Source organism: Cheilinus undulatus, linkage group 11 (assembly GCF_018320785.1).
Source record: "Cheilinus undulatus linkage group 11, ASM1832078v1, whole genome shotgun sequence".
NCBI lineage: Eukaryota > Metazoa > Chordata > Actinopteri > Labriformes > Labridae > Cheilinus > Cheilinus undulatus.
Window position 1 is genome coordinate 22942208 of NC_054875.1, and position 26269 is coordinate 22968476.

At 39.9% G+C, this 26269-nt stretch overlaps 2 protein-coding genes across 2 annotated transcripts in view; one reads left to right on the plus strand and one right to left on the minus strand.

Moving 5' to 3' along the window:
- The window catches only part of rbm15 (RNA binding motif protein 15), a 16801-nt gene extending 13761 nt beyond the window's left edge, over positions 1–3040 (plus strand). The window contains exon 3 of the mRNA XM_041798819.1: positions 2657–3040. The gene's annotated coding sequence lies outside the window, so the exon portion shown is untranslated. The remainder of the gene's footprint in view (positions 1–2656) is intronic.
- Positions 1–26269, minus strand: part of slc16a4 (solute carrier family 16 member 4) — a 27308-nt gene extending 1039 nt beyond the window's left edge. Inside the window, exons 1-8 of the mRNA XM_041798821.1 lie at positions 26183–26269; positions 18802–18934; positions 18154–18286; positions 17861–18004; positions 17624–17785; positions 16874–17512; positions 7215–7426; positions 3005–3098 (exon numbers count right to left, since the gene is read on the minus strand). Coding sequence (XP_041654755.1) covers positions 3005–3098; positions 7215–7426; positions 16874–17512; positions 17624–17785; positions 17861–18004; positions 18154–18286; positions 18802–18918 — 1501 coding nt within the window. The 5' untranslated portion in view covers positions 18919–18934; positions 26183–26269. The remainder of the gene's footprint in view (positions 1–3004; positions 3099–7214; positions 7427–16873; positions 17513–17623; positions 17786–17860; positions 18005–18153; positions 18287–18801; positions 18935–26182) is intronic.

Consider the following 26269-nt stretch of genomic DNA (forward strand, 5'->3'; position numbering starts at 1 on the left):
ACATGATTCCTTTTATCATCCGCATTCCTTGAATGAAGGAACATATTAAGCAGAAAGAGGCATTTAAAACAGATCATGTATCTACACCACCAAGGGACGCTAAAGTCAACTTTTGTGCCCTGGCAACAATAAACGCTGACAGAAAGCGCTCTGAAATGAAGGTTGTGCTCACAGGTCCTAAAAGTTGTGCTTTCACCGTGGGGGCTCCATTGCCAGCAAACCTGAAAGTTCTTCTGGGAGCTTCAACAAAGCCATTAGTTATAATTAAACCATTTTAAAGGTTTCATAACTTTCATAAAGCAGCAGAAAATGTGATGATACTACTGATTACCAAATATCAAACCTCGGATTTATGGTGGGATTTCTATACATAACTGATCTGTTGAAATATTGAGAGGGGTCTGACTGCAAACCATACATTTCAGGCAGCCACTCTCACAGACCATTTATCTGTGGTACTATATATCTCAGAGAGGTAGATTGTAATTTGCTCATACAACCTATTTTAGTTTTAGATTCTTTTAAAAGATTCATCTTTATTCATAAATAAATTCTGGCATAAATATTAATAAAATAACCACTTTGTAAACATTACAGACTAAGACTAAACATTTCATAAATAAGGGGCTGCACAGGGGTTAGCGCTGTTGCCTCACAGCGACAAGGTCCCTGGTTCGCTTCCCGGTCAGGGCCTTTCTGTGCAGAGTTTCCATGTTCTCCCAGTGCATGCGTGGATTCTTTCTGGGTACTCCGGCTTCCTCCCAACACCAAAAACGTGCTCATTAGGTTAATAAGTGACTCTAAAATTGGCCATAGGTGTGAATGTGAGCATTCCTGGTTGTATGTTTATATATGTCAACCCTGCGATTGACTGGCGACCAGTCCAGGGTGTACCCCACCTCTTGCCCAGTGACAGCTGGGATAGGCTCCAGCCCCCCCGGGACCCCCAACGGGATAATCAGTATAGAAAGTGGATGGATGGATATCATAAATAAAACGGAAAAATGTCAGAGATCTAATCCGGTATAAAATTATTTAAAGACCGGTTTTAGAAGTAGTTAGCTCTAGCTAAAGCTAACAAAGTTACGTTAGCTATGCAATAAATGTTACTACATAAGCCGATGTAGCTAAGATAGCTTTGGCGTAGTTAAGGTTCATGAAGCTGCATAGATAATGTATCTATGTAGCTTACATAGCTGCTTTGTGAGCTTAGGTTTAGCTCTGTTAGCTACATAGCTCCATTAGCTATGTAGGTCCATTAATTACAGAGAAGTTTTCTTAGGCAACATGAGCTTCAGGAAAACTAGCTAAAGCTAGCTTAGATAAGAAGATAACATAGCTTATCCAGCTTATGTAGCTGCTTTGTGAACTAGCTTTAGCTACATTAGCTTCATTGCTACATTAAATGCATAGCTTACGCAGCCAACAGAGCTACGTGTAAGCAGACTTTTTATTTGGCTTTATTAAACATTTTGCAATTGCATTTTGCAAGTCAGGTTTTTAACTTTAACCTTTTGGTATCCTACCCATTAACTTAACCCTTACCCCAGCCCTATATGGAAGTTTATCTGATTTTATTTAGCAAGTTTCAGTGTATGTTCTGAGGTCAATGGTGTCTTAGATAAACAGTTTGTGAGAGTGGCTGTCAGAAATGAATGGTCTGCAGCCAGACTGTCTTAGAAATATCATATTTGATACTGAGGTAGTTTAAGCATCACATTGGGGGTTCACAATTTTAACCATACCGGGTTTCAGCGTAAGCTATACTGCAGGTGACTCATTATCTCCTGTTTTACTATGCGATCAGGTTTCTTTATCCAGGCCATGCAGACATTTCTCTTCAAGCCATTAAACTGCTGTGAAATTAAATGGCCTGAGGTAAAAAAGAACAAGTATGACCATATTAAAGCTGTTACTGAGACAGTTAAAAGACAGCTGGCTGTCCTGAAGAGGTGCACAAACAACAGGAATGTTATCTCACACCCCCTGGCCTGAGGGTGAGGTCAAAAACTGAGGACAGTTTGACAAACGGATGGTAAACAGAGCCACCCACTATTTCTGTACCATTTTAAAGAATGTCATTAGTCACAGTACAAGTCTGAAATCCATAAAGTCTCGTGAGTGGATTGCCCAATACTTTCGGAGGGGGCCATGTCAGTAGGTTTAAGGGATCCCCCCAACCTAAACATACACACTTAACCCTTTTAGTTGGGCCAAATGCAAGGGCACTACCTGGAAATACCTAACATGTACGCAGAAGAGAATGTGCTTAGTGTGTGTTTATCATGTTACAACATGCTGTTTGGGTCTGACCACTGCTCTTCTCATGACCGTATGTTAAAAAGATGATTGACGTCTGTGGTATTTTTTCTTTGGGTGACCTTAAAGAAAGCAAGGTTCTTTCCACACAAAAACACTGCAATAGAAAACTGGTCCCTGATAGGAAACAGCTCTCTAACACTAACAAATACAATCTGCCATCACTTAACCAAAGTGAGTCCAACCCTGCGGTGTTATTCCAGTTACACTCGCTTTTAGACGGGGGAAACTTGACCCAGTAACCCCCATACACATTTTCCTAAAAGAAGCCCCAAAACTTCCAGTCTGCATTGGGGGCTGCACTAACTATAGGTTGTTTTTCTCTTGTGCGTTTCAGTTTTCAGTGAAGGAGGATACACACTTGAGCACACTGCAAGGAATTCAGGGCCCCAAGAAAATATGTGCGACAACACCCCCCAAAAAGTATACATTCATAAGAAAGGCTTATTAGCCCTGTCACTGCTCCCCCCACTTATCCACTGCATTTGAAGACTTCATGAAATGACACACAAACACACAAAAAAAACTGGAGACAAATGTAACCCCTCCCCCATCTAACACATCTGACAAAGTCATGGCCAAATCCAATGCATATGCACTGCGTATGTAAGGGTTTGTTATTGTGTGCATATGGAAAAGTGGGTTAGCAACTTCATGAGAGGTTTCCATGACGTGATCCACTCACCTGCCAAAGGAGGCCCTGTGAGGCAACCGAGGCCAACGAAGAACATGGAGAAGCCCATAGAGTTGTTGAGTTTCTCTGAGCCCACCAGATCTACCTGCAGAAAGTATAAATCTGTTAAAACATTACAACATTTAACCTGCAGAGTCATCACTCAAACACATCCATTAAAACCTGTGAATCCTTCTTTATTCTTTTCCTTTTTTGTGCTTTAGAGTGAGGCATTATCATGCTAACTCATGTGGTATAAATATCATCATATCATGGGTTACAAATATTGATATTTTGGTTTTAAAAGAAAGTAGCTCATAACAAATTTATCAACCACTTAGACTCACTGTGCTGAATGACCCTTCAGAGTGGCGCTTATGATCTGAATGAGGGTAATGTGCAAACTGACTGATCAAAGCAGTAGAAAACTGCAGGATACACCATGAAAAAGATCAAATGACAAAACATGTTAAGTGGTATAACTGACTAAATAATTTAGTAAATAAATACAACTATACTGCAGTTTGTTGGTGCAGGGGCAAGTTACAGTGCAGTGAAAAAGTATTTGCCTCTTTTCTGAATCCTGATTTTTTTGCTTATTTATCACACTTAAATGTTTCGGAACATCAAACCAATTTTAATATCTCACAAAGACAACCCAAGTAAACACAAATGCAGTTTCTGAATGATGATTTTATTTATGAAAAAAATCCTAACCTATCTGGCCCTATGTGAAAAAGTAATTGCCCCCCGTTGTTAAATAATGAGTTAACTGTGATTAACCACAGTTCTTGGAAAGCTGAGTTCAATTTCACTGGCCACACCCAGGCCTGCTTACCACCAGATTTGTCAAATCAAGAAATCTCTTAAATAGAAGCTCAGACAAAGTGAAGGAGGATGTGAAACAAAGTGACTGAAAATCTATCAGTCTGGAAAAAGGTTACAAAGCCTTTTCCAAGGCTTTGGGACTCCAGCGAGCCATGGTCAGAGCCATTATCCACAAAAGGAGAAAACTGGGAACAGTTGTGAACTTTCCCAGGAGTGGTTGGCCAACCAAAATGACTCCAAGAGAGCAATGATGACTCATCCAGGAGGTCACAAAAGAACCCAGAATGACATCCTAAGAACTCTAGGCCTCACTGGCCTCAGTTAAGATCAGAGTTCATGACTCAACCATAAGAAAGACACTGGGCAAAAATGGCATCCTTGGGAGAGTTCCAAGGCCAAAACCACTGCTGACAAAAAAGAAGACAAAGGCTTGTCTCACATTTGCCAAGAAACATTTTGATGACCCCTAAAACTTTTGGAGAAATATTCTGTGGACTGAGGAGACAAGCTAAACTTTTTGGGAGGTGTGCGGCCTGTTACATCTGGCTTAAAAATAACAATGTTTGATAAAAGAACATCATGCCAACAGTCACACAAAGTGGTGGCAGTGTGATGGTCTGGGGCTGCTTTGCTGCTTCAGGACCTGGACCACTTACTGTGGTTGATGGAACAATTAATTCTGCTGTCTACCAGAAAATCCTGAAGGCGAATATCCGGCCATCAGTTTGTGCCCTCAAGCTCAGGCACTCAGGTTATGCAGCAGGACAATGACCCAAAACATACCAGCAAGTCCACCTTTGAATGGCTCATGGTTTTGGAGTGGCCAAGTCAAAGTCAAGACTTAAATCCAATTGAGATGATGTGGTGTGACATTAAACAGGCAGTTAATGCTTGAAATCCTTCAGTATGGCTGAGTTAAAACAATTCTGTAAACAGGAGTGGGCCAAAATTCCTCCACAGACAAAAGACCCATCACCAGTTATCACAAATGCTTGATTTCAGTAATACTTTTTCACGGCACTGTATATTCCTCAAACTACATTTTATTCAATACTGAAATGCTTCATTGAGTGTTTGTCAAGCAATATTAAAATCTTTTACAGGATCACAGTATTTTGATATTACAGGTATTCCAGGCAATACGTATCATATGGTATCGTACCCTACTGCATGGTATCGCATAGTATTTTACCCTATCGCATCATGCTGTGTCATATTGTATGGTGTTATACCCTATCATATCATAACCTATGGTACCTTATCACACCATATTGTAACGTAACAGTACTGTACCTTATCTTGTTGTATTACATGGTATGGTAATCGTTTTTCATCATATTGTATGGTATGGTATAGAATAGTATCTTATGGTATGATATGGTAAGGTATCAATAGGTATATGCACAAAATCTTTATTTCTTCATAATGGACAGGTTGGAGAAACCTGTGCTGAAGCTAACTCTGAGCCAGGGATCAGAAGAGGCAGACAGATAAATGTATTTTATACTGTACCAACTCAAAACCTCCAGAAAGGTTCAATGATATGATGCTGGCAGCAGTAACAGCATTTATCAGTCACTTTGAACAGTGCAGAAAAAGAGAAAAGGTCTTTCATAAATAAGAATTGCAACAGTGAAAATGGGATTTAACACCCTAGTTAGCTCAATCTTATTTTACTTGAAGTCTCATTGACAGAAAATGTGTAATATAAAGTCCCTGTAACGGTGTAGCAATGGCTCTCAAGGTTTGCAGACTTACGTGTATGCGTTTTCTAACGGGCGCATAGCCATGAAGGCCATCTTTAGAAAAATTACTATAGATGAATAAAGGTTCCAGCTCTGATATCCACTTTTTCCAGAACGTAGTAAATGACCATGCAGGCGTGAAATTAAATTCTTAAATGTAATTTGTTATTTTTTTCCAGTATTTCAAAAATGGGGCTTTTTTTCTAAGAGGCCTATTTGAAAACCTGTGCCCTCATAAAAACTTAATTACAGCTTTTACTTTAATGTGTGTCTGCCAACACAGTAGACTTATTGTTACCGGTGAAAAGTGGGTTAAGATGACACCAGCCCTTTACAAACAGCTGAAACCAGGTGAGATGAAAGCATGTTTAAGGAGATAAAAACAAACGCCTGTCCTACTTTTCAAAACTCTTGAAGAAAAACAAAGCCCTGTCAGGAAAATCTGTGACTGTTGACAGCTGGTAGAGACAGAGACCAGCTTTAATCGGCAGCACAGACCTTCACAAACACAGACCTCCATAAACACTCCAGTGTTAGGTCTTTTAAATTAAAATAATCTGCAAGAGCAATGATAATCTGGATTTTTTCAAAGCTATGTGAAATATGAATTTTTTCTTTATAGTTTTCCCTTTTCTGTGTTTCTCCTGGCAAACAAAGACACTGATCCTAAATATAGCCTCCCTGCAGAGGTCATGAAGAGTCTGTCTGGCTGAAGAAGAAAACCGGTTCAACTCACTTTTCACTTCCTATTCAGGGGTAAAAATAACAACAGAATACACATGTCAACGTTTAAACCCAAAGGCATGTCCTGGCCTTTAGACCACACCTATCGCTGCGTGATCTCACACCACATTCATCCTCGTGTTTTTGTTTTCAGGTGTGATATGACCTGTCGATACAGGATACTCTCTGACTTCATATGTTGTTCCACCCATAAAAGGCAGTTGGAAAGCATCTCAAATTTTCTGATTAAAGGATACTTTTACCTTTCAGTGTGAGACAATACAGTATGATGTAATGCTGGCATGCACGAAAGCCTGAGGTGTGAATTCCCTAGGCCGGAGGTCTAACACTGTGTCCAGGTAAAAAACAAACTCTAGTGAGACAATGTGGTGACCATGTGTACAAAGTCAGCTGAAGCAGACCAAGGACCAAAGACCAAAGACCAAATAATGTTCATTTTTTGTTGCTTTGATAAGAGTGTTTATTATTCAGGATATAAATTAAATAAGGCAATCTCAGCTTAGCTCTACAATGGACCATGATATTGCTGACATTTATGGCCCCTAGTTGGGCTGGGCCCTGGAAAGCTCTCTCCTTTATGAGTGGCCTTGGCTAGCTTGGAGTTTGGGCTAAAAACAACACAGATGTAGTGGGACAGTCCAGTAGCAGGGCTGGCAATGTAACTCCATAATGATTTCTATGAGGTCCACAAGTTTTATCTGGTTAAGATGTTAGGTGGCAGCTCAGCTCAGCTTGAAGTCTGATCTAGGGCTCCTTCACTGCACGTCATTTTTGATTGTCTTATCAATGTTTCTCTGTAATAAAGGCATTAAAATCATTAAAGACTAAATAACTGACACAAAACTATTACAATTATTATGTTTTATGGATCGACATGACAAATGCAGACAGGGTTGTGTTCTTACTAGAACAGGCAGCAGCAGAGCCATGTATCCTCCACAGAAGATAGCAAAGAAGACCGCGTACACCATGAGCAGGATGTAGGAGGTGGCCAGCGGGGAGAGCAGGTTGACCAAGCCACACAAGATCAGGTAGGCTTTGTGGTAGTGATATTTATGGAACAGGTTCCTGTCAGTCACCCAGCCTGAGGCCAACTGGGCGATAGTCTCTGTGATACCTGCAACGGCCACAGACAAAAGCAAACATGTTAAACAATGATGATTCATTTCAATTTTATGACAGGGGAAAGAAAGAGTGAAACAAAGATCTGTTTTAAAGTCTCAGCTAATTAAGTTTGATTATTTTGTATTTGTGTTTCAATTTGGCAAAATTACAGTCATCAAATCCAATTATGTTCTCAGTTTGACTTTTCCGTTTCTGCTGTTCCTTTAAGGAATTCTAGCGATGGACTGGGGGAAGCTATAATAAAATATTTAGATAGCAGAAGGAGGCTGATCTTTGGTAATGGTGTTTTGGTGGAATCCAATATAACAAAGGCATTGACGCTCTACACCTTTACATCAAAATGTCTTTAATAATTGAAAATCTTCACAAAAGATCTACTCAGGCCAAAGCTGTCAAATTATGCAAGAACAGCTGAGAAAATAAATCAGACTGAATAATTTACTGCTGCAAAACAAACACTCCGATTTATTTACTTTGTCAGCTCAAGTGCATGAAAGAGTCAGTTCATACAAAGAGATTCACAACTCTAAGTGGCATCCTGCCCTGCAGATAGATACAGGCTTTAAAGATTGAAGGTGTACAGTTTTATGTGGTACTGTGTTGTTCAGTTCCAGCAGAGATATCTCATCTGTCACTCTTGGAGATGTGCTATTGAGTATAAGTCATCATGTTGTATATTCACTGACAAGTCAGTGTGTGCTTTTTAGCAAAATTAACTAGTGACAGAGAGGCTACCACACTCATCTACAGTCCGTCTTTTATGAAAGCCTGTTAGCCTTCTCTGAGTCTTCTCTGAATTGATTTCATAAAACAATCATGGTCAATATGATTAGGCTTTTTGACATAAAATTACAAAAAAAAAAAAAAAAAAAACTCTTCAATGTCAAAATGTAAACAGATTTCTACAAAGTGATGTCAATTAAACAAAAATATATAAGGTAAAATAAGGGACTGCATAAATATTCACCCCCTTTAACATGAATGACCTAATTCAACAGAGGTCAAGCCAACTGGTGTTCGTAGTCTAAGCAGGGATCAACTGAGTGCAGTGACTGTGACTCAAGTGATTGTAGTATAAAGACACCTGTGTCTGGAAGGTCCAATCACAGATAATTCAGTACGCCTTGCTACCATTACACCATGAAGACAAAGGAACACTCCAAGCAACTCAGAGAAAAGGTTGTTGAAAAATTTAAGTTAGGGGAGGAATCCGAAAAAATTCCAAGGCACTGAACATCCCCCAGAGCTCAGTTAAATCAATCATGAAGGAATGGGAGAATATGGCACACGTGTAGTTCAGCCTAGATCAGGCCGTCCTCACAAACTGAGTGACCGTGCAAGAAAGAGACTTGTTAGAGAGACCACCACGACACCTATGACTACTCTGAAGGAGTTAAAAGCTTCAGCAGCCAAGATGGGAGAGACTCTGCACACAACAATTGTCAAAGCTTTATGGGAGAGAGGCAAACAGAACGACACTGCTGAAGAAAATACAGATTAAATCTGGGCTAGAGTTCACTAAAAGGCACGTGGGAGACTCGGTGGTCAAGTGGAAGAAAGTTCTTTGGTCTGATGAGACTAAAATGGTGCTTTTTGTCAATCAGACAAGATGCTATGTTTTAGGGACACCAAACACTGCACATCACCACAAACACACTATCTCCACCATGAAGCATGGTGCAGGCAGCATCATGCTGTTGGGATGCTTCTCAGTAGACAGCCCTGGAAGGCTTTTAAAGGTAGAGGGTAAAATGAATGTGGCAAAATATAGGAGAACCCTGGGGGGCAATCTCATTCAGTCTGCAAGAGAACTATGGCTTAGGAGAAGTTTTTTTTTTCCAGCAAGACAATGACCAGGAGCATACAGTGAAAGCTACACAGAAATGGTTTAAAGACAACAAAGTGAATGTTCTGGAGGGGCAGGTCAAAGCCCAGACCTCAATCCAATAGAGAATTTGTGGCTGGCACTGTTTGTGCCAGATCCCATGCAACCTGACAGAGCTTGAGCAGCTTTACAAAGAATAATGGAGTAAAATTACAGGGTCCGGATGTGCAAACCTGATCGAGACCTGTCCACACAGACTCAGTGCTGTGATTGTAGCTACTAAATACTGACTTGAAGGGGGTAAATATTTATGCAGTCACTTATTTTACATTATATATTTTTATTTAATTGATATTACTTTGTAGAAATCAATTTTCATGTTGACGTTAAAGAGTTTTTTTCTGTAATTTTATGTTAAAAAGCAAAATTATATTGAAAATGATTGGTTTATGAAATAAATTAAAAGTTAAAACATTCAAAGGGGTCGAAACTTTTCATAGGTACCGTATAGTGGGAGGTATGTATCAGAAACATGGCTTACAACTGGCTTTAGAAATAGCCTTATATTTACATTACCATAGAAAATTTTCACATTAAGTGATATTTGACTGTTTAAAGGAGGTTTGATAAGATTCCAAGATATTCCATGCATATATCTTTCCTGAACATCTGGACTCCAGTGTTCATGCACTAAAGGAGCAAACACACCTTATTGTACTTGAATAATCCAGCACAAACACTGATCCAGCAGAGCACAACAGTGAGAGACTGGCACGTCAAAGTCAGCCAAAGTACTGCATAGAGCAACTTAAGAGGAGCTGATGTGATCTATAGAGACAGCTCCCTAGAGTAACATGCAGGGACCTGCGAGCAGCCCTCAACCCATCCCACGTTTTAATGCTCTTATTTTGTGCTTAAGTGAGACAAAGCTGGAGTCTAGGTGTGCTGTATGCGCCTGTGAGAGAGTGTGAGTGGGGGGGGGGCAAAAAAAGAAGCAGCACGTGAGGAAAGGATGACGCTCTGCAGCAAAAATACACAGGTCTGCTTACGAATTAACGTGATGTCTAGACAAGTCCCTGTTGTTCTCCGTTCTGTGAGATGAGAGTTTCCAGAAACAGTGGGTGGCAACACATCCATCTGCGAACATCTCTATTACACTGGAAACACCCAGGCAAACTGCTCATTATCCCCTCCATCCTATCTGATTGATTGTTTGCTCCACTCGGGGTATGATGACTTGGCAGATATGTGCTGCTCTCTGCTGAGGTCAACTGGAACGCGATAGGCGGTGCGGAAACTGCAGTGGTGTATTGACCGTCGCAGGAATAGCTACAAGCAGGCAGCACTGAGCCGTTGATCAATGAAACAAAAACTGGTTCTATGCAGATCAGAGTTACCCATCCTCTGTTCAGCCTCTGCACCACAACTACTCAGGCTGCAGCTTTTAGAGTGAACTCAAAATAGATAGCTGAATATGCATGAGTTTGCATGCTGTATGAATCAGCAAATAAAGCCTGCTTTTATTCTGAAAAAGGTTCCACTAATCCACATCAATTAACTCACAAATTAATTTAGAATCGGCAACATTTTCAATCTTAACTCCTTGGAGTGGAGCTGAACTGATGCAAGGAACACCTCTGCCGTCCTTACATAACAGCATCTTCTCTCCTCAGAGGTTACAGAGATGATAAAAACAGCTGTGCACTGTTTATGTGTCCTCCTCCAGCGACCTTAGACAGCATCCTGGGGTGTCCCCTGCCTGCACGCAGACTGGTTGTGAGTTTGTTTGTGTGCTTTAGCCTCAGCAGGTTGGTCCTGGCCTGCAGCTGTTCTTGTTCAAACTCAGCACAATGAAAGTTTAAATTTGGCCTCTCCAAGTAGCACCTTAAGCTAAGTGCATCAGGGACATTATTTGTGTGGAGCGGTATAAAAGGTGTATGTGTATGCCTCCAGGCTTTAACTGACAGGTGGAGGGGAGTGTGTCTAAGCATGGACAGATGCCACCTCTTGTGCTTCAAAGAGGAACATTTTGTCATTCAATTAAGGCAAAAGGTTTTCCCAGCATCTCTGAGGTGACTCATCTTCTTGCCTCAGTGCTCCTCAACAGATTATCAGCCACTTTAGGACACAATTGGGAGACCCCTCTTGTCGCCACGCCAGCAAATTTACTCAGTTAGCCGTTGCCTAGCAACTCCAGTTAGTTTCCAGAGTTGGTGGCTGAGTTTGACCCGGACGATCACGGCCTCCCTCGCTCAGCTGAGTCAATGGGCCTCTCCGACAGCCGCTGGGGCGAGGAAAGAGGGACAGCAGGACACGGGGATGGTGGCTTTGTGGTTTGGTTGGCACCCATCTCCCTCTCACTCTGTGTCCCTCTCTGTCTCATTACGGTGCACGTGATCAGAGAATGGGACAGAACAAACATGTCTGTAGTGAAAAGAATCTGCCGTTCATGCTGCATACTAGGCACTGATCGCTGGAGTAAAACTTGTGAATATCTTCACAGAGCTGCAAGGAAAGTGCAGACTACATCAAAATCTTAAAGTGTCATTGTCAGTTATATTAAGACCTTTAACCCAGGTCAAGGTAACATGGCTGTCTTCCCATTACAATCTTAATGTTGTCCACATTAAAAGTGTTTACACCCGTGTTAAATATAGAGTCAGACTGATCTATTTACACATGTGCCATATTTCTTCCATTCCTTGATGATGGATTTAACTGAACTCTGGGGGATGTTCAGCACCTTGGAATGTTTTTGTATCCATCCACTGATTTATGGTTTCAGTAACTTTTTTTCTGACTTCTTGGAGTGTTATTTTGTCTTCATGGTGTAATGGTAGCCAGGAATACTATTTTACCAGTGAGTTTACCTTCCAGACACAAGTGTCTTCATACTTCAGTAACTAGCACCGATTGATCTCTGTTGAATTAAGTCAGTCACTTTAATGGGGGTGAATATTTATCCATCCATTTTCTATACCGGATATCCCGCTGGGGGTCACAGGGGTGCTGGAACCTATCCCAGCTGTCATTGGGGTGGGGTACACCCTGAACTGGTCGCCAGTCAATTGCAGGGCTGACATATAGACAGACAGCCATGCATGCTCACATTCAAACCTACGGCCAATTAAGAGTCACCTATTAACCTAATAAGCATGTTTTTGGTAGTGGGAGGAAGCCGGAGTACCCAGAAAGAACCGATGCACTAGGAGAATATGCAAACTCCACACAGAAAGGCCTTGTTTGGGAAGCGAACCAGGGACCTTCTTGCTGTGAGGTAACAGCGCTAACCTTATATATTTTGTCTAATTGACATTATTGTATAAATCACATTTCACTTTGAAATTAAAGACATTTTGGTCAAAAAAAGCCTAATTATATTGGCCATAGGTGATTTAAAAAATCAATTAAAAGGTATAACATCCAAGGGGGTGAATACTTTTTATAGGCACTGTGTCTTGTACACAAGAGTCGCAAAATACAAAAAGCAGAATAGAAGAGTCCAGATGATGATAGTGTGGTGATTCTTGGCTAAAGTCACACTTATTTCCTGACTGATTAGTCCCAGTAAGAATTAACATTTGATTAGGCTTTCAAGAACAATACTTGTGCAAGAAAACAGCTTAGTATTAGTTCATGTAAATTATTTCTTTTTAAATGTTAGTTTAAAGGAACCACAGCTTTAGATATATAAATAGTGACATCTTTAGCTACTGCATGTTAAAGAACATTAACTGTAGGACTATTTTCCCATGCAGCCTGTCCCAACTTTTTTGAAAAGCACTGGATATAGCAAATTCTGAATGTGTGCACATTTCCCATAAAACAATAAAGCTTGACAGTTTGAACATCACTTGAACTGTTCTCTTGATAATAGGTTGAAAATAATTTGCATACTGCTATATTCTGCTTTTATACACATGTCCCAACATTTTTAGAATTAGGCTTGTGTACTAAAATGCATGGGTGCATATCTTTGGGCTTTTGTAGCAAAAGCCCAGAGCACATATAAAAAGGCACTAACCTTTTTCATTAGTGTGAATGATGGCAGCATGGTTTGTCATGGTCTGGCCTGTCAGTGTTGCTTTCTGCATCACTAGAAAAGGATCTCATTATCTTAATATAACTAGCCTTGTTATTCTAGGGTAACAGGGTAAGAAAATTAAAATGTCATGTAAACAATGGGAAATAATTTTTGTCATGGAAAATCAAGTAAATAAGATGTGTGGATAAATGCCTGCTTATTGCTTCTGTACGGCAGGCTTTCTCTAAAAGCATATCATTAGTGGCCAAAGCCTTTATGCATTATATATACATCACATGTCCATTACATGGAAGAAATATGGTGTAAAAATACACAGTAAATCAGTCATCAAGAGTTGGGGGAGGATAGCACCAAAGATTTCAGGAGGGGCGTGAGGCTCTGTCAGAATTAGATGTGCAAATATGAACTTAAATAATAATAGCTGGCCTCCTGAACTCTGAACAGTTTAATGGAGCTGCAGAGACAAAGGTACTGAGCCACTCTCACATTATCTACTTCAGTACATTATTAACTGATTACAAAAAAAACATTTAGATGATTAAACTGTCGTTAGTGCAGTCTATAAGATGCCGTTTATAAAATGCAGGATGACTTCTGTTCACTGAGGACTGATTTACATGAGATGGATTACAAAACAGAAGCATGTAACTCATAAACACACGACCCCATCTGGTACATTTCAATTATTCACAAAGCCTGACCAAGCACTCTTAAAGACTCACATGCACATGTGGTCCCGCTGGTCAAAGATGTTAAAGCTGTTTTCTATTCATATGGAGCGGCCTCATCGATGGCATACAGCTGAACCCAGCCGTCCTAGCCAGTGGACCAAAGTTCAGCTTTTATGTAAGCGCATTCATTACATAAGACTGCAGAGTCTGAGCAGCTCACAAATAATTAATGCCTTCAAGTTGACTGAGGACTTTTTTGCTTCTTAAAACGAGTCTTAGAGCAACCTGGACCTCCCTCACAGTCGCAGCGAGATCTCTGCTGGAAGGCACAAACAGCAGGAATGTTTTCAGACATACGAGGAAAGTGTCATGCTTGTTATTCTTACTTATGCATCTTCAGAATTCTGAAACATATCTGGTGAATGAAGGAGTAAGAATAGAAGAGAGGGTGTAGAGGCGTGGACAGTTGAGGACATTGGATTTATCTCCTAGTCCTGAGAAGTCATTTTACTGAGAGTATGATAACTACTGCTACTATGCTGTCCTTCACAAAAAAAGAGATGGTTCATCAGAGTATTTTTAAGGGTATATTTTACCAACAATCACAGCATGATAAAAACCTGATAAATGTTGACAGTTTCATTGATGCAAAACGCTAAATTTGATTTTTTTCTAGCTCAGTCAAAGTCCATGTGCAATTTACCAGACATGAGCTTTACATATTTGTGCCTAAGGGTCAGTTTAAAACAAAGAATACAAACTGCTCTGCCTTTGCATGTGACTGTGAATGTTTGTTACCACTCCTTGTACCAGTCCTGTTTTCATTGACAAGATTCATTGTAAAGATCTGCATACAGGCTGAGTAAAAGTGCACGTTTCAGATGTGTGGTATTGCTTTAGCACCTTTAAGTGGGGCATGCTTTTAGAAATATTTCACTGGCTGCTAAATGAACTGAGTCATGTATGTGGGTATTTCTTAATCATTTTAAATCAGACAACAAACTCTACTACCATGTTGGTAGATGAAATATAAGCATAGACATATAAACACTACCAAAGCCAATCTAATTATCTTTGATGACTTGATCTATAACAGAAAGAGTTGGTGTTATTTCTTGTATGCTCTCAGCAGTGTTGGAGGTTACGAATTTCAAAGTAATCCGTTAAAGTACTCAAGAGTACCTTTTTGGTGCAATGCATCAGTTTTTGTAATCTGAGCAAAATGTTGTTAGTTACTTGTCTTATAAAAGTAATCTATTACTGAAAAACAGCCCTATTTCCCTTTATGTTTAGTAAATGCAAAAATAGAAAGAAAGCTGCACTGTTTCTGTTTCTCTCCTGTCTGCTAAATTCCAGTGGAAGGTAAAAAGCTGTGTTTATGCACGTGTGGCAAACGGGTTGACCCTTTAAAGCCAACTTTATCATATTTGATACACAGAAATGCCTAAAACACCAAATGTCATACAAAAAAAAAATATTTAGGGGAAATTTTATGGAAACTTTTCTTTTATTAGATTTTGGTAGAAGATTAAGTAAACATCTCAGTTCCAAAAATTGGGAATTTTCTGGGTTTTATTTGAAATATCAGTTAAGGGTTAAACTAGGATACTATCAAGAAGGAATTGTGGAATTATCCCAATATTTTTGAATTTTGGACACGAGTCACATCACTGTAAAATGTAAGCACAGAAGCTCCTGTATTGTTTTCAGCGAAGTAGCTTTGTCACACAGCCTGGTTCATTGTTATATTGCGAGCAAATCAAAGAGCTGTAAAGGTTATCAGGTCTTTTATTTCACTATCAGCTTGTGGATTCAATAATGAATACAATAGCTACCGCGGTAGCTCGGATGTAGTCGTAGTATAGCATTAGATTAATCAGACCTCGACCACATTGTATAAAAACAAAATCACAGAGCCACACCAAAAGCTTGTCTTGGCAGAGAAGATGTTTTTGCACGTCTTCTGGCTGGCATCAACATGAGTTTTATTCACCGAGAAGCATCGCTGTTCACAAACCACAGCAGTGTTAGCTGGAGGTGCACATGTGTACAACATCATATTGTCTTGTTGCTCTGATTGGCCTGTTTTGAATTGGGCAGACAGAACATTCGTCCAATCATCTTCCAAGAAAGTTTTGGAAAGTCCTGCCCTTCCCAAATGTTTTGAATGGGAGGTTTCCCAGGTGGATGAGAAATATATCCATGCAATGGATATATGACATAGTCTGGCATGTCAGGTTAACAACCCTCCATCACCTGAATAGTTTACGGTGTGACTGGCTTGAACCCTTTGAAAGAACAAATCCCATCAGATGATAGGCCAGTGGATTTGTATTAGTAGTTTTCTTTTAAATTTAAGAATTTAATTTCGATTATCATCCTGTAAATTGTTCTTAGGTTTTTAAAGAGTTTTGATCATACGTGCACTTCCAGTTTGAAAAATATCCTGAATAATATGGTGAACAAAGCTTAGGACTGATGCTATGTTGACCCTTTTTGCCTTTACATCAATGCTGCATGCAGTTTGACATATTAACTTGATCAACAACTAGTGATCAGAAAATAATAATGCTGTTTTTTTTATTACACGCCTGGAGATTGCACAGGTTGAGCAGTTGCAGGATATAATCTTCATTGCCCAATCTCACTCCCCTGTGGAGAATTTTCCTGAATATTTCCTGCTGCATTCTCTGCTCAGCTTGACTTCATGTGGAAATTTTATTAGGTTTTTCCAGCCTTTTTGCTAAGCTAGATTAATCACATTCAGGCTGAAGCAGTATATCTCCTGTATAGTCAAAGAGTTGGGATAAAACTTCTTATTAAACTACTGTTTAAGATTTTTTCCCTAAGTGTCAGACTCTTCTTTTATGGTGGATGATGATTACAGATGGAACTCACCTGCCACAGAGATGATAAACGAAGCATCCATGGCATCGATGCCCAGCGTTCTGGCACGAGCAGACAGGTGAAAATAAGGGATGAAGTAGGCCAGCTGGCTGAACACCAAGGACCAGGTGTAAATGCAAAAGAAAGGGTCTTTTAGCAGAGAGAAATCCAGAACTTTGGCTTTACTAACAGCCACCTCAGTTGGCGTGCTGGCATGTGAGGGAAATCCAACAATAGTGGACCCATTCATGCTTCCATTCAGCTCCGTAGAGCCGTCTGGACTTGTGGGTTTACCCTGACCCAAGTCACAGTGACCATTCACCCCATTTAGGACCAGTCTGGTCAGTTCAGGGTTCGCAGACTGGTCCTGGGCATCCTGAGTACACTTGTCCTTCAGATTCTCACTGTGAGGAGGAGGGGGAGGGGAAGGGAAAGAGTCTGATTTGGAGATGCCATTCGATAAATGAGTCGAGCCGTTCATGGAGCTCTTCGTGTATTCTTTCTCTGAGGAGCTCTTGATGGAGACAGCCGGACTTTTTTGCATGGGAGAGGAGGTAGGGTTTGACGTGGGGGGCTTCACGTTGATCGGCCGTAAGAGCATCCCAGAAGCCACCAGGTTCAGCATGAGACCACCGAGGATCAACATCGCCCCTGGAAGAGACAAGAAAATTTCTAGACCCAGCAGAAAACATGCTTACATAAACTATAAATGTTCACCAATCATTACCAGGATCTGACGCCACCTGCAAACAAACAGAATACCTTGCCAAGCATACTGATCCAGGAGCAACTGAGTGAATGGGGCAAGGGCAAAGGTCAATCCCATTCCTGAACGGCCGATGGCATACGCTGTTGCTAGCCTCTTTCGGAAATACAGCGCTGTGACCACAGAGAAGGATTGGTATAGTAGTGCAAAACCCATCCCTAAGAATAGGAGAAAGATAGTTATCTATCAAAATGTCTTTGAAAAAACTTGGTTAAAGTATGGGTATAACTCACCAACTATCACTCCCATGCTGATGTAGAGAAACACCACACTGTTGGCGAAAATACTGATGAGGAAACCTCCGCTAACCAGCACTGCTCCGCTGATGGAGGTCACCCTGGCTCCCAGCTTGGCACATGCAACAGAGGCAAGGGGTGCTGCAGACAGCGATGAGGAAGAACAGAGATGTTTTCAACTCAGTTATTCAATAAACCTGCAGAGAAAAAGCAGCCTCAGGGTGAAAGAGTTTGCCTTTTTTACTGATAGGTTAGGAGTAATAACAGATGATTGACAAACAGGGACAAACCTCCAGACAAACGCAGACTCGACATGATGGAACCGATCCAGCTGATGCTCTCAGACGAGCCTCCAAACTCATCTTGGAATGCCACGAAGAAGATCCCAAAGCTTTTCAGTGTTCCCATCACTAAGACGTTTACCTTCACATGCAAACACACGTTCATAGTTGGAAAAATCAGTGTTAGAAGAGACAACATCAGAGGTTAATTTCTTTACAACTCTGGCTTAAAAAGGAGACTCCTTACAATCTACGTATGTATGATTTGATGGAAAACGAAAAAGAGCCCTGGAAAACGAAACAGAGCCCTGACTTCAACCCTATCAAGCACCTTTGGGATGAACTGGAGCGGAGATTGTGAGCCAGGAATACTTGTCCATCATTAGTACCTGACCTTATAAATGCTCTACAGAATGAATGGGAACAAATTCCCACAGAAACACTCTCCTGCAGATAATCCTGCAGAGAGCCCTCCAAGAAGAATAGAGGCTGCAAAAGGGGGGCAACTCCATATACTCCATAACTCCATACACAGTCCATGTTGGTGTAATGGTCAAGTGACCTTATGTGTTCAGGAAACCAAGCAGTTAAAAACGCTTGGATCATCAATCAAATGTTTAATAAAAGAAGAATCAAGAGCATCTGATGAAAACATACCAGGAAACAATGCAGCACCACCATCCAGCCCCAACCTCCATCTGGAGGCTCCTCATACTGGATCTCCTTTTCCTTCTCCTTCTTTGAGGTCATGGCGTCTTTCCTGAACAGATTCATGGCTGCCTCACTTTCACTAGGGGAACAAAGGAGAAAGATTTCTTTATGAATAAAGAAAAAAATCACACCTCAATGATAGATGCAGAATTTAAAAATACTTTTCACACAGTGACTATATGCTATATATTTAAGAGCTCATACTTATTAATGGGCAATCTACATCTACTGTATTTTATCAGTTGCATTTATTTTTTAAGGAAAATGCATTTCATTCTCCCCTGTACCTTTTAGAGCTTTTGCAGTCACTGAAAATTCTTCAACCATCAAATTTTGAGCCCCTAAGAATGAAAGTGTGTCCTAAATGTATCCTGATACTGTCGTGGTACATCATGATCCCACAATGTTGAGCAGAGAGAAGACAGTAATGTTGTTTTAACTCGCTCAGTCACTGATCTGTGAAACAGTTCAGTTACAGTACAGCTAACTTGGGTTACATTTCCACCTCTTTTGCTCTTATTACAGCTACTGCACTGGACTGAATGTCTTCTGAGTGTTTACATTGAGTGTTTGTCGCAGCAGGAGTGAATAATCAATCATGTATTTCAAGGAACTCAATGTCAGCATGTTATGGCCCACTCGTGGCATTATGGGCTGTTATACAACATGTTCTGACCATGTATACAGGAAAGTATGAACAACATCTCTAGAACCTGAGCCAGGTGGTCTGAGTTCTTTTAATTTACAATTACAGCTGTTTTTTAATCAGCCAATGACACAACTCAGAATCACACAGAAGACTTTAATATATCTGCTTCCATTATAAAACGTGTTTCTTTAACATACAGGCAAATATTCACACTATAGGATTGATCAATGATTGATTGATCATAACTGTAACTCTTCAACATTTTTGTTTGGGGACAAAAAAACTATGAGACTGTTTCAGGAAGCACAAATGAAACAGTACTGAGAAAAAATAAGAGCTCACGTGAAACGATTTGTTTATGGATTTACAAATTATCCTGATATTTCAGTTAACTGAAGTTTGAACCAGCTGAAACCATGAGGCTGAAAAGTACAAGTGACTGCTGAAGCCTGCGCAAATGTATGTTATGGTGCTTTGAAAAAGTATTTTCTCCCTTCAGAATTTCTAATTTTTTAATCACACTTAAATGTTTCAGATCATCAAACAAATTCTTACATTAGACAACAGTGACCTGTTTTTTTTTAAGTATTTCTTCTTTTAACGAAGAAATGTCGTCAAGTTCTGATAAAACTGGCGCTTTAGCAGCATGCACGCTAATGTCTTCTGCCACAGTTTCACCGGTCTCTTGTTGCTGCTTGATTATGTCACGACTCTCAAATGACCCTTGATGGAAAACAGCTTATATGTTATTAATTTGGCCTGTACAACAAACAGATTAATGTAGATATTTAAAAATATTAAATGTGCAAAACACTTAAAATATTGTAATGAAAATAAGAAGAGCAATAAATAAGAAAATCCTAAAGATTGTGCTGTATATTAGGAAGATTTCACAGGTCTAATTACTGTCTTTATATTTACACATAAGTTTGATGTTTCATGCATTATATATATATATATTAGTGTGACTTCCCCTCTGTCAGACAGGATACAAGACAGAATCTAAAAAGACAGTGGGGAAATCAAAAATGTTAGACAAAATGACAGTCTGATACTCTAATAACAGTGTTTTAATTGTATAAATGCAACATGTAATTGGACGTAGTCATAATATGAACTAAAGAGCAGAAAAGAGAATAATGGTGATCAGAGATGAGCACAAAGCTGCTTTAATAACTGCACAAACATCACACAGGTCATTTGATATTAACATCATCAACCCTCCATTTATTCACAGAAAAAAAATGTAAGGTTTTAGTCATGTGTAAAAACAGCGATAAGGTCACAGTGGGACACAGAGACTGCTGTATAAGAAGTGGAGCTTTTGTAAGAGGGCAGGAATTGTGTTCTTTTCCCTATCTCTCTCTTAAAGTAAATCTGAAACATCAACTTAGATACCTAGGGATTTTATAGTGAAAGGTGGCAATCATCGAGTAATTTCTCAAGAATTAGGTTGAATTACATAGTAATGATTTGCATTTTACAAGTAATAATTTGGAAATATGATAATATGAAAGAAGTATTTGTATAGTCATAATGTACTATTTATCAGGTAATTCCGTATAATACCGTGGCAGTTCTCTGCTAATCAGGTGGTATTTTTGGGTCAATCCCATTTCTACCCCTTAGCCCTTATCTTTGTTCTTCTCCTTGGTTTTGCATGTTCACGTCAGGTGAAGTGGTGTCCCAATTCTCTTTTGAAACGAGGGCTACATAGCCACATAGCCCTTAAAACAAAGAGTTTTCAGGACCACACTTGAAACCGAGGGGTATGATAAATTTCCCACCATGCACTGGTTTCACTTGCAAAATGGCACAATGGAGGAAGGAGGCATGTAAAAGTAAATATTTTCGACATTTATAAATGATTGTAGAAAATTTGCCAATTGTGTTTCTTCATATATATAATCTTTAACTACTACTAGGGATGGGAGTTTATTGTATTTTCAGTACGTACACGTGCAAACCAGGGCTATTAACTGTATGAATTAATGGAGAAGATCAAAACGGAGATCCACAGTATGAACGAGATGGTCAAAACTTTATTGTCCCCTCCAATGACGCACTGTTTATTGGCAATGTGTGATGATGGACAGCAATCAAGTGGCGTTTCATTTCTTAGGGGGATGTTTTCACCCCTACCCCTTACCACTCTGTTTCAAGGGGCAAGGGGAAGGGGTAGATGAAGGGGTAGGGCTAAGGGGAAGGGTTAAGTGGTAGAAATGGGATCAACCCTTACCCATAACCCCTAACCATTGCCAAAAAATGACTTGAAATTTATTCAGGAAGGACTCAATTAAATTTCACGGGTGAAAATAAAATCACCTGGGAATAATCAAGCAACTTATATAGAAAATGAACACCTTAATTATGAGAAATGAATTGGTAAAATACCACCAGAGATTTGCCAGAATATTACAAGGGTTAGGGTTAGAGGGTTAGGGTAAAATACAACCTTTTTACCAGAAAATTGTCACATTATTACAAGGGTTACGGTTAGGGATAGAGGGTTAGGGTAAAACCCCACCTAATTAGCAGAAAATTGCAACAATATTATGAAGGTTAGGGTTAGAGGGTAAGGGTAAAATACCACCTTATTACCAGAGAATCACCACAGTATTATGAAAAATAAGTTCATATTTAATACTTTATTACTAGGTAACAAACATTCCTATATAATACCTTATTTCTGAGTTATTACAAGGTTGTTACCACCTTATTCTTGAGAAATTACTCAAATAAAGTTCTACCTAGTTCTCCAGCTTAATTCACACACAAACTAAAACGTCCATCTTATATTATTTTGTAAATGCGGTTGCTCATAGATCCATATATGCCTCCATATAGAAAGGTAACATCAACAATTTAGAGTTTTCAGTTCACCTGGGGATAGAGTTGAAACAAAAAAAGGGAAAAACATGTAAACTCTGGGGCTGTACAGCCCAGGGCCTTCTCTCCCTGTGACAACCACCTTCAATAATTTAAAGAGAAGTGTAAAATAGAGTCTCTGTTCCTGAAAAGCTAAGTGCCCTTGAAGAAGAAAGAAGGAAGGAGAGGGCGTAGTAAACCTGTGTTTACTAGCGCTCTCTCTTCTATCCTGCATCACTACTTCAGTCTAAGTCATGTATAAGAAGCAGGGACCAAATTAGGCAGAGAACACAGAGCGGATTAAACAGGGGAATGAATTGGGCCAGTGTACTGTGGGGAAAGTATTTCCCCCCATGTGCTGTTCACAAGTTGAGTGCTTGAGTGCATGTTTGTGAATGTGCTGGGGGTCTGAGGGCTTGAGCGAGGGGGGGATCAGCGCTTTGTAGTGAGGTATTAACACCATGTTGTTACACGCTTGCACCACGAGTTTCTCTCTCTTAGTTTTACAGAGTTGGTCCATTCTAATAATACACCTTAGTTTGTTTATTCTTTCAATGATGCTCTCGAATATCAGAGCTTATTTTCACAAACAAACTCTGAAAGCACACATGATTAGAAACAAGTAACTTCAACCTTTAAAAGTCACATTTTGGACTCTATATGCATGAAGTCTGGATTGAATACAGTCTTTAAAACAAATGTTTCAGCTTGAATTCAGACTCAGAAAGATGCATTGTGTGAACGCTAAAGGCCTAACATGTTTCCATCACATTTCTGTCCTCATATAACATTTCCAAAAGCTGATTTTTACCCCAAAGAGTTTAAATCCAGAATTGTTTTCATTTTTGCTTAATGCTTTGCAGTCTTCTTCTTCACCGCCTTTGCGTGTGCATTGTGTTTTTTCACCGTTTGATCATTGGTCTGGTATTGCTGGCACCAGTGTGTAACCCAATATTCAGGGTGTTATACACAACTACAAAAACTAAAGAGAAAACCTAATGGAGCTTTAAGAATGGGTCAAAATGTTTTTTCACTTGTCTAGTAAGCAGTGCTCTGATGTTTGCTGAATATGACACTGGAGTAATCAGCTACATGATGAGTAGAAACACGAGGAGACAGTCTGCTGGCCATGAAGGTAACCAAATCCTCTTACCAACACCCCAAAGCTCATTTAACAACATGCTGTCATGTTTATTTAAGTGCAACAAAACTGAAGCATGACAACACTTAGATTTCATTTTTAGACTCCTTCACAATGATGAAGGAAATGGGACACAGACATGGTGAGTTTGCATCAGTGAACAACTGCATGTGTTCAGATCAGTTTCTTTATTCTGTCTTTTATGAATGGTGCCTGTGGATCAGTGGGTCACGAACCAATCATGTCCAAGAACATGCAAACAACTCTTTGTTTGTAGATCAGAGGCCAGAACCCCGCTCCTCCAGGCAGCATGTTAAAGTGTTCTTGACACTCAATACAATATTTTCCTGAGACATAGCCTTTTGTTTTGCGAGTTCATGTGAATGTATAAATGATATTAAAGAATGTAGTCATTAACTTAGGAAGGTGTGTGAAACAGTCCATATTCAAGTGACTAAAATGAATTTATAGAGGCAGGAAATCTGCCATTAGGATTTTGGGAAGATTCCTGCCATTTTAAAGCAAATAAGAGTTTTTTCTCCTTCCTCTCTCTTTCCTCATCACCCTCTTCTCTTTTTCATCATTCCATTCTCCTGTCTTTCTGCATCTCCCTCTTTTCTTTTTTCTTAAACTTTTAAATTGGAAAGGCAAAATTGGCTATGTACCTCACTCACCTGTGGATTAAAGCCAGTCTGTGGCTGGAGTGTTGCTTCCACAAGGTCACAGGCAATATGGATACATTTGGGGTTTTGATAGCCTTACAAAGCAGATGGATACGCCGTTTCCATGTTTCTCACTTGCAAATCCATCTTGCAAAGCTCCCATCTGAACCGTTTGGGCCTGGTTAGAAAATGACAGGACCAATAAGCGACGAGGGGCAGTACTTTTAGGAGCGGCGGAGCCATAACGAAAGCAAGCAGCGAGAAAAGGCTGGTGCAATTATGGCGGAAGACATTAGCGTGGATGCTGCTAGAGTGCCAGTTTTATCAGAACTTGACAACATTTCTTCGTTAAAAGAAGAACAAAGAACAGCAGTGAGTTGTTTTCTTTTCAAAAACGACAAAAGTCGTGCACTAACATGTCTACAGTCACCATGGTTCACATAATGCAGTTCTCTATGGGGTTTACTCCTCGGTCGCGGCTACATCACGTGTTTTGTTGCTCTGATTGGCCCGTAAAGATGTGACAGACAGAACGTTCATCCAATCACCTTCCCAGTTTTTTTTCAAAGGCTCTGCCCTTTCCCAAATGCCGTGTTTAAGTGGTTTTCCAAATGGATGTGTGAAACAAATCCATCTGGCATGCCAGGTTAGGGTTTTAAGGGAATTTTGTGCAAAACATCAGATCAAGGAGAGCTAAAATTTAACACTTTTCTTGGCTGAGGTATTTGTTATTTGATACCGACAAAATCACGCTTGCCTGTAAAAATTTCAAGGTGTGAATAAAGTTTTTTTTTCATCATCCCCTATAACTATCTTTTCCTTACTTTAATGTCAGTTCTTCATAAATAATATAAAAAGTACATTGAACTGCCCTCTTTCTAAAGCCTCTTGAGACATTTGTTATCAATTAGAACTGTACGAATAAAGATGGACTGATTTGATCTGACTTTGCTATAAGCAAAATAATTATGAGCCCAACTTCTTTTTATAGCCACATTGTTTCCACTTCTACACTGGTGTGAAAATGAATTGATTCCTCCTCTTTCAGAAACTTTTGTCTTTAAATCATTGACTGTCCAATATGGCTCAAATGTTTGGACCCTGGGCTGTAGTCAGGCATGCAGCAAGGTCATCTGCCCCATGCACAAAGACTTGGGTTCTTGAAGTGGGAAACCTGGGTTTGACTTCAACCCTTCACTCTTTCCCTTCATGTCATTCCCTGCTCCCTTCTACCTGACTCTACCTACTGTCCTGTCTCTCAAATAAGGCATTGTAATCTTAACATAAATCAGACTACAGGCTGACACCCTAGTAAAGCATGTCAGAAATACAGTGTTAAAATCAGGCTGACTAATTTCTGATCAAACATCCAGGCTAAACAAATACAATTCTAAGTCAAATTCATAATATCAGTCAGCTGCCCAGCATCATTATTGAACCAAAGCTGAAGCTGAACATGAAGCTAGATCCAGGAGGAGACAGAGATGGAATTTCACACTATCAGGAGTGTAACTGTGAGGAGAGACACTTCATTAACATGCCCTAGTGTCGTGTTCACTTAAGGCTGCCACACCTTTACACACAGGTAAAACAAGTTCACCAGGAGTCCTGTTCCAGTCTATGAGCTCAGAGCCTGATAGTCTGCTTACCTATGTATGTAGACGCATTGTTAGTACTGTATTTGAGATTAAAATGTCTCCTTGAATCTATGAGAAATTTTGACATTTTTAACTGAAAGAAAACATTTGTTTGTGTTGCCACTGTAGTGCAAAATCCCTGATAGTGTTTGAAAGAACTCTCTTAAAAGCACTGGACATTAAAAAGACAAGATTTTCACAAACAACAGCAATCCCTTATGTAGCATGCATAACACAGTTTCACATAGGTTAAGTAGAGCATTGGGCTTTTATCAGGCGTTAGCCTCATTCTTCTGTTTTCTTTAAAAGGAGATAAACAAGCAGATTTTAAGAGCTGAGGTAGTCTGAGGTGACAAAGATGTTCAGTTACCTCCTCCGTTGCTTTGGTAGTTTGCCCGACAGCCCTAGAGTTGAAGAAAGAACTCGGATGGTCCTACTGTCTGAGTGTCATCCTCAG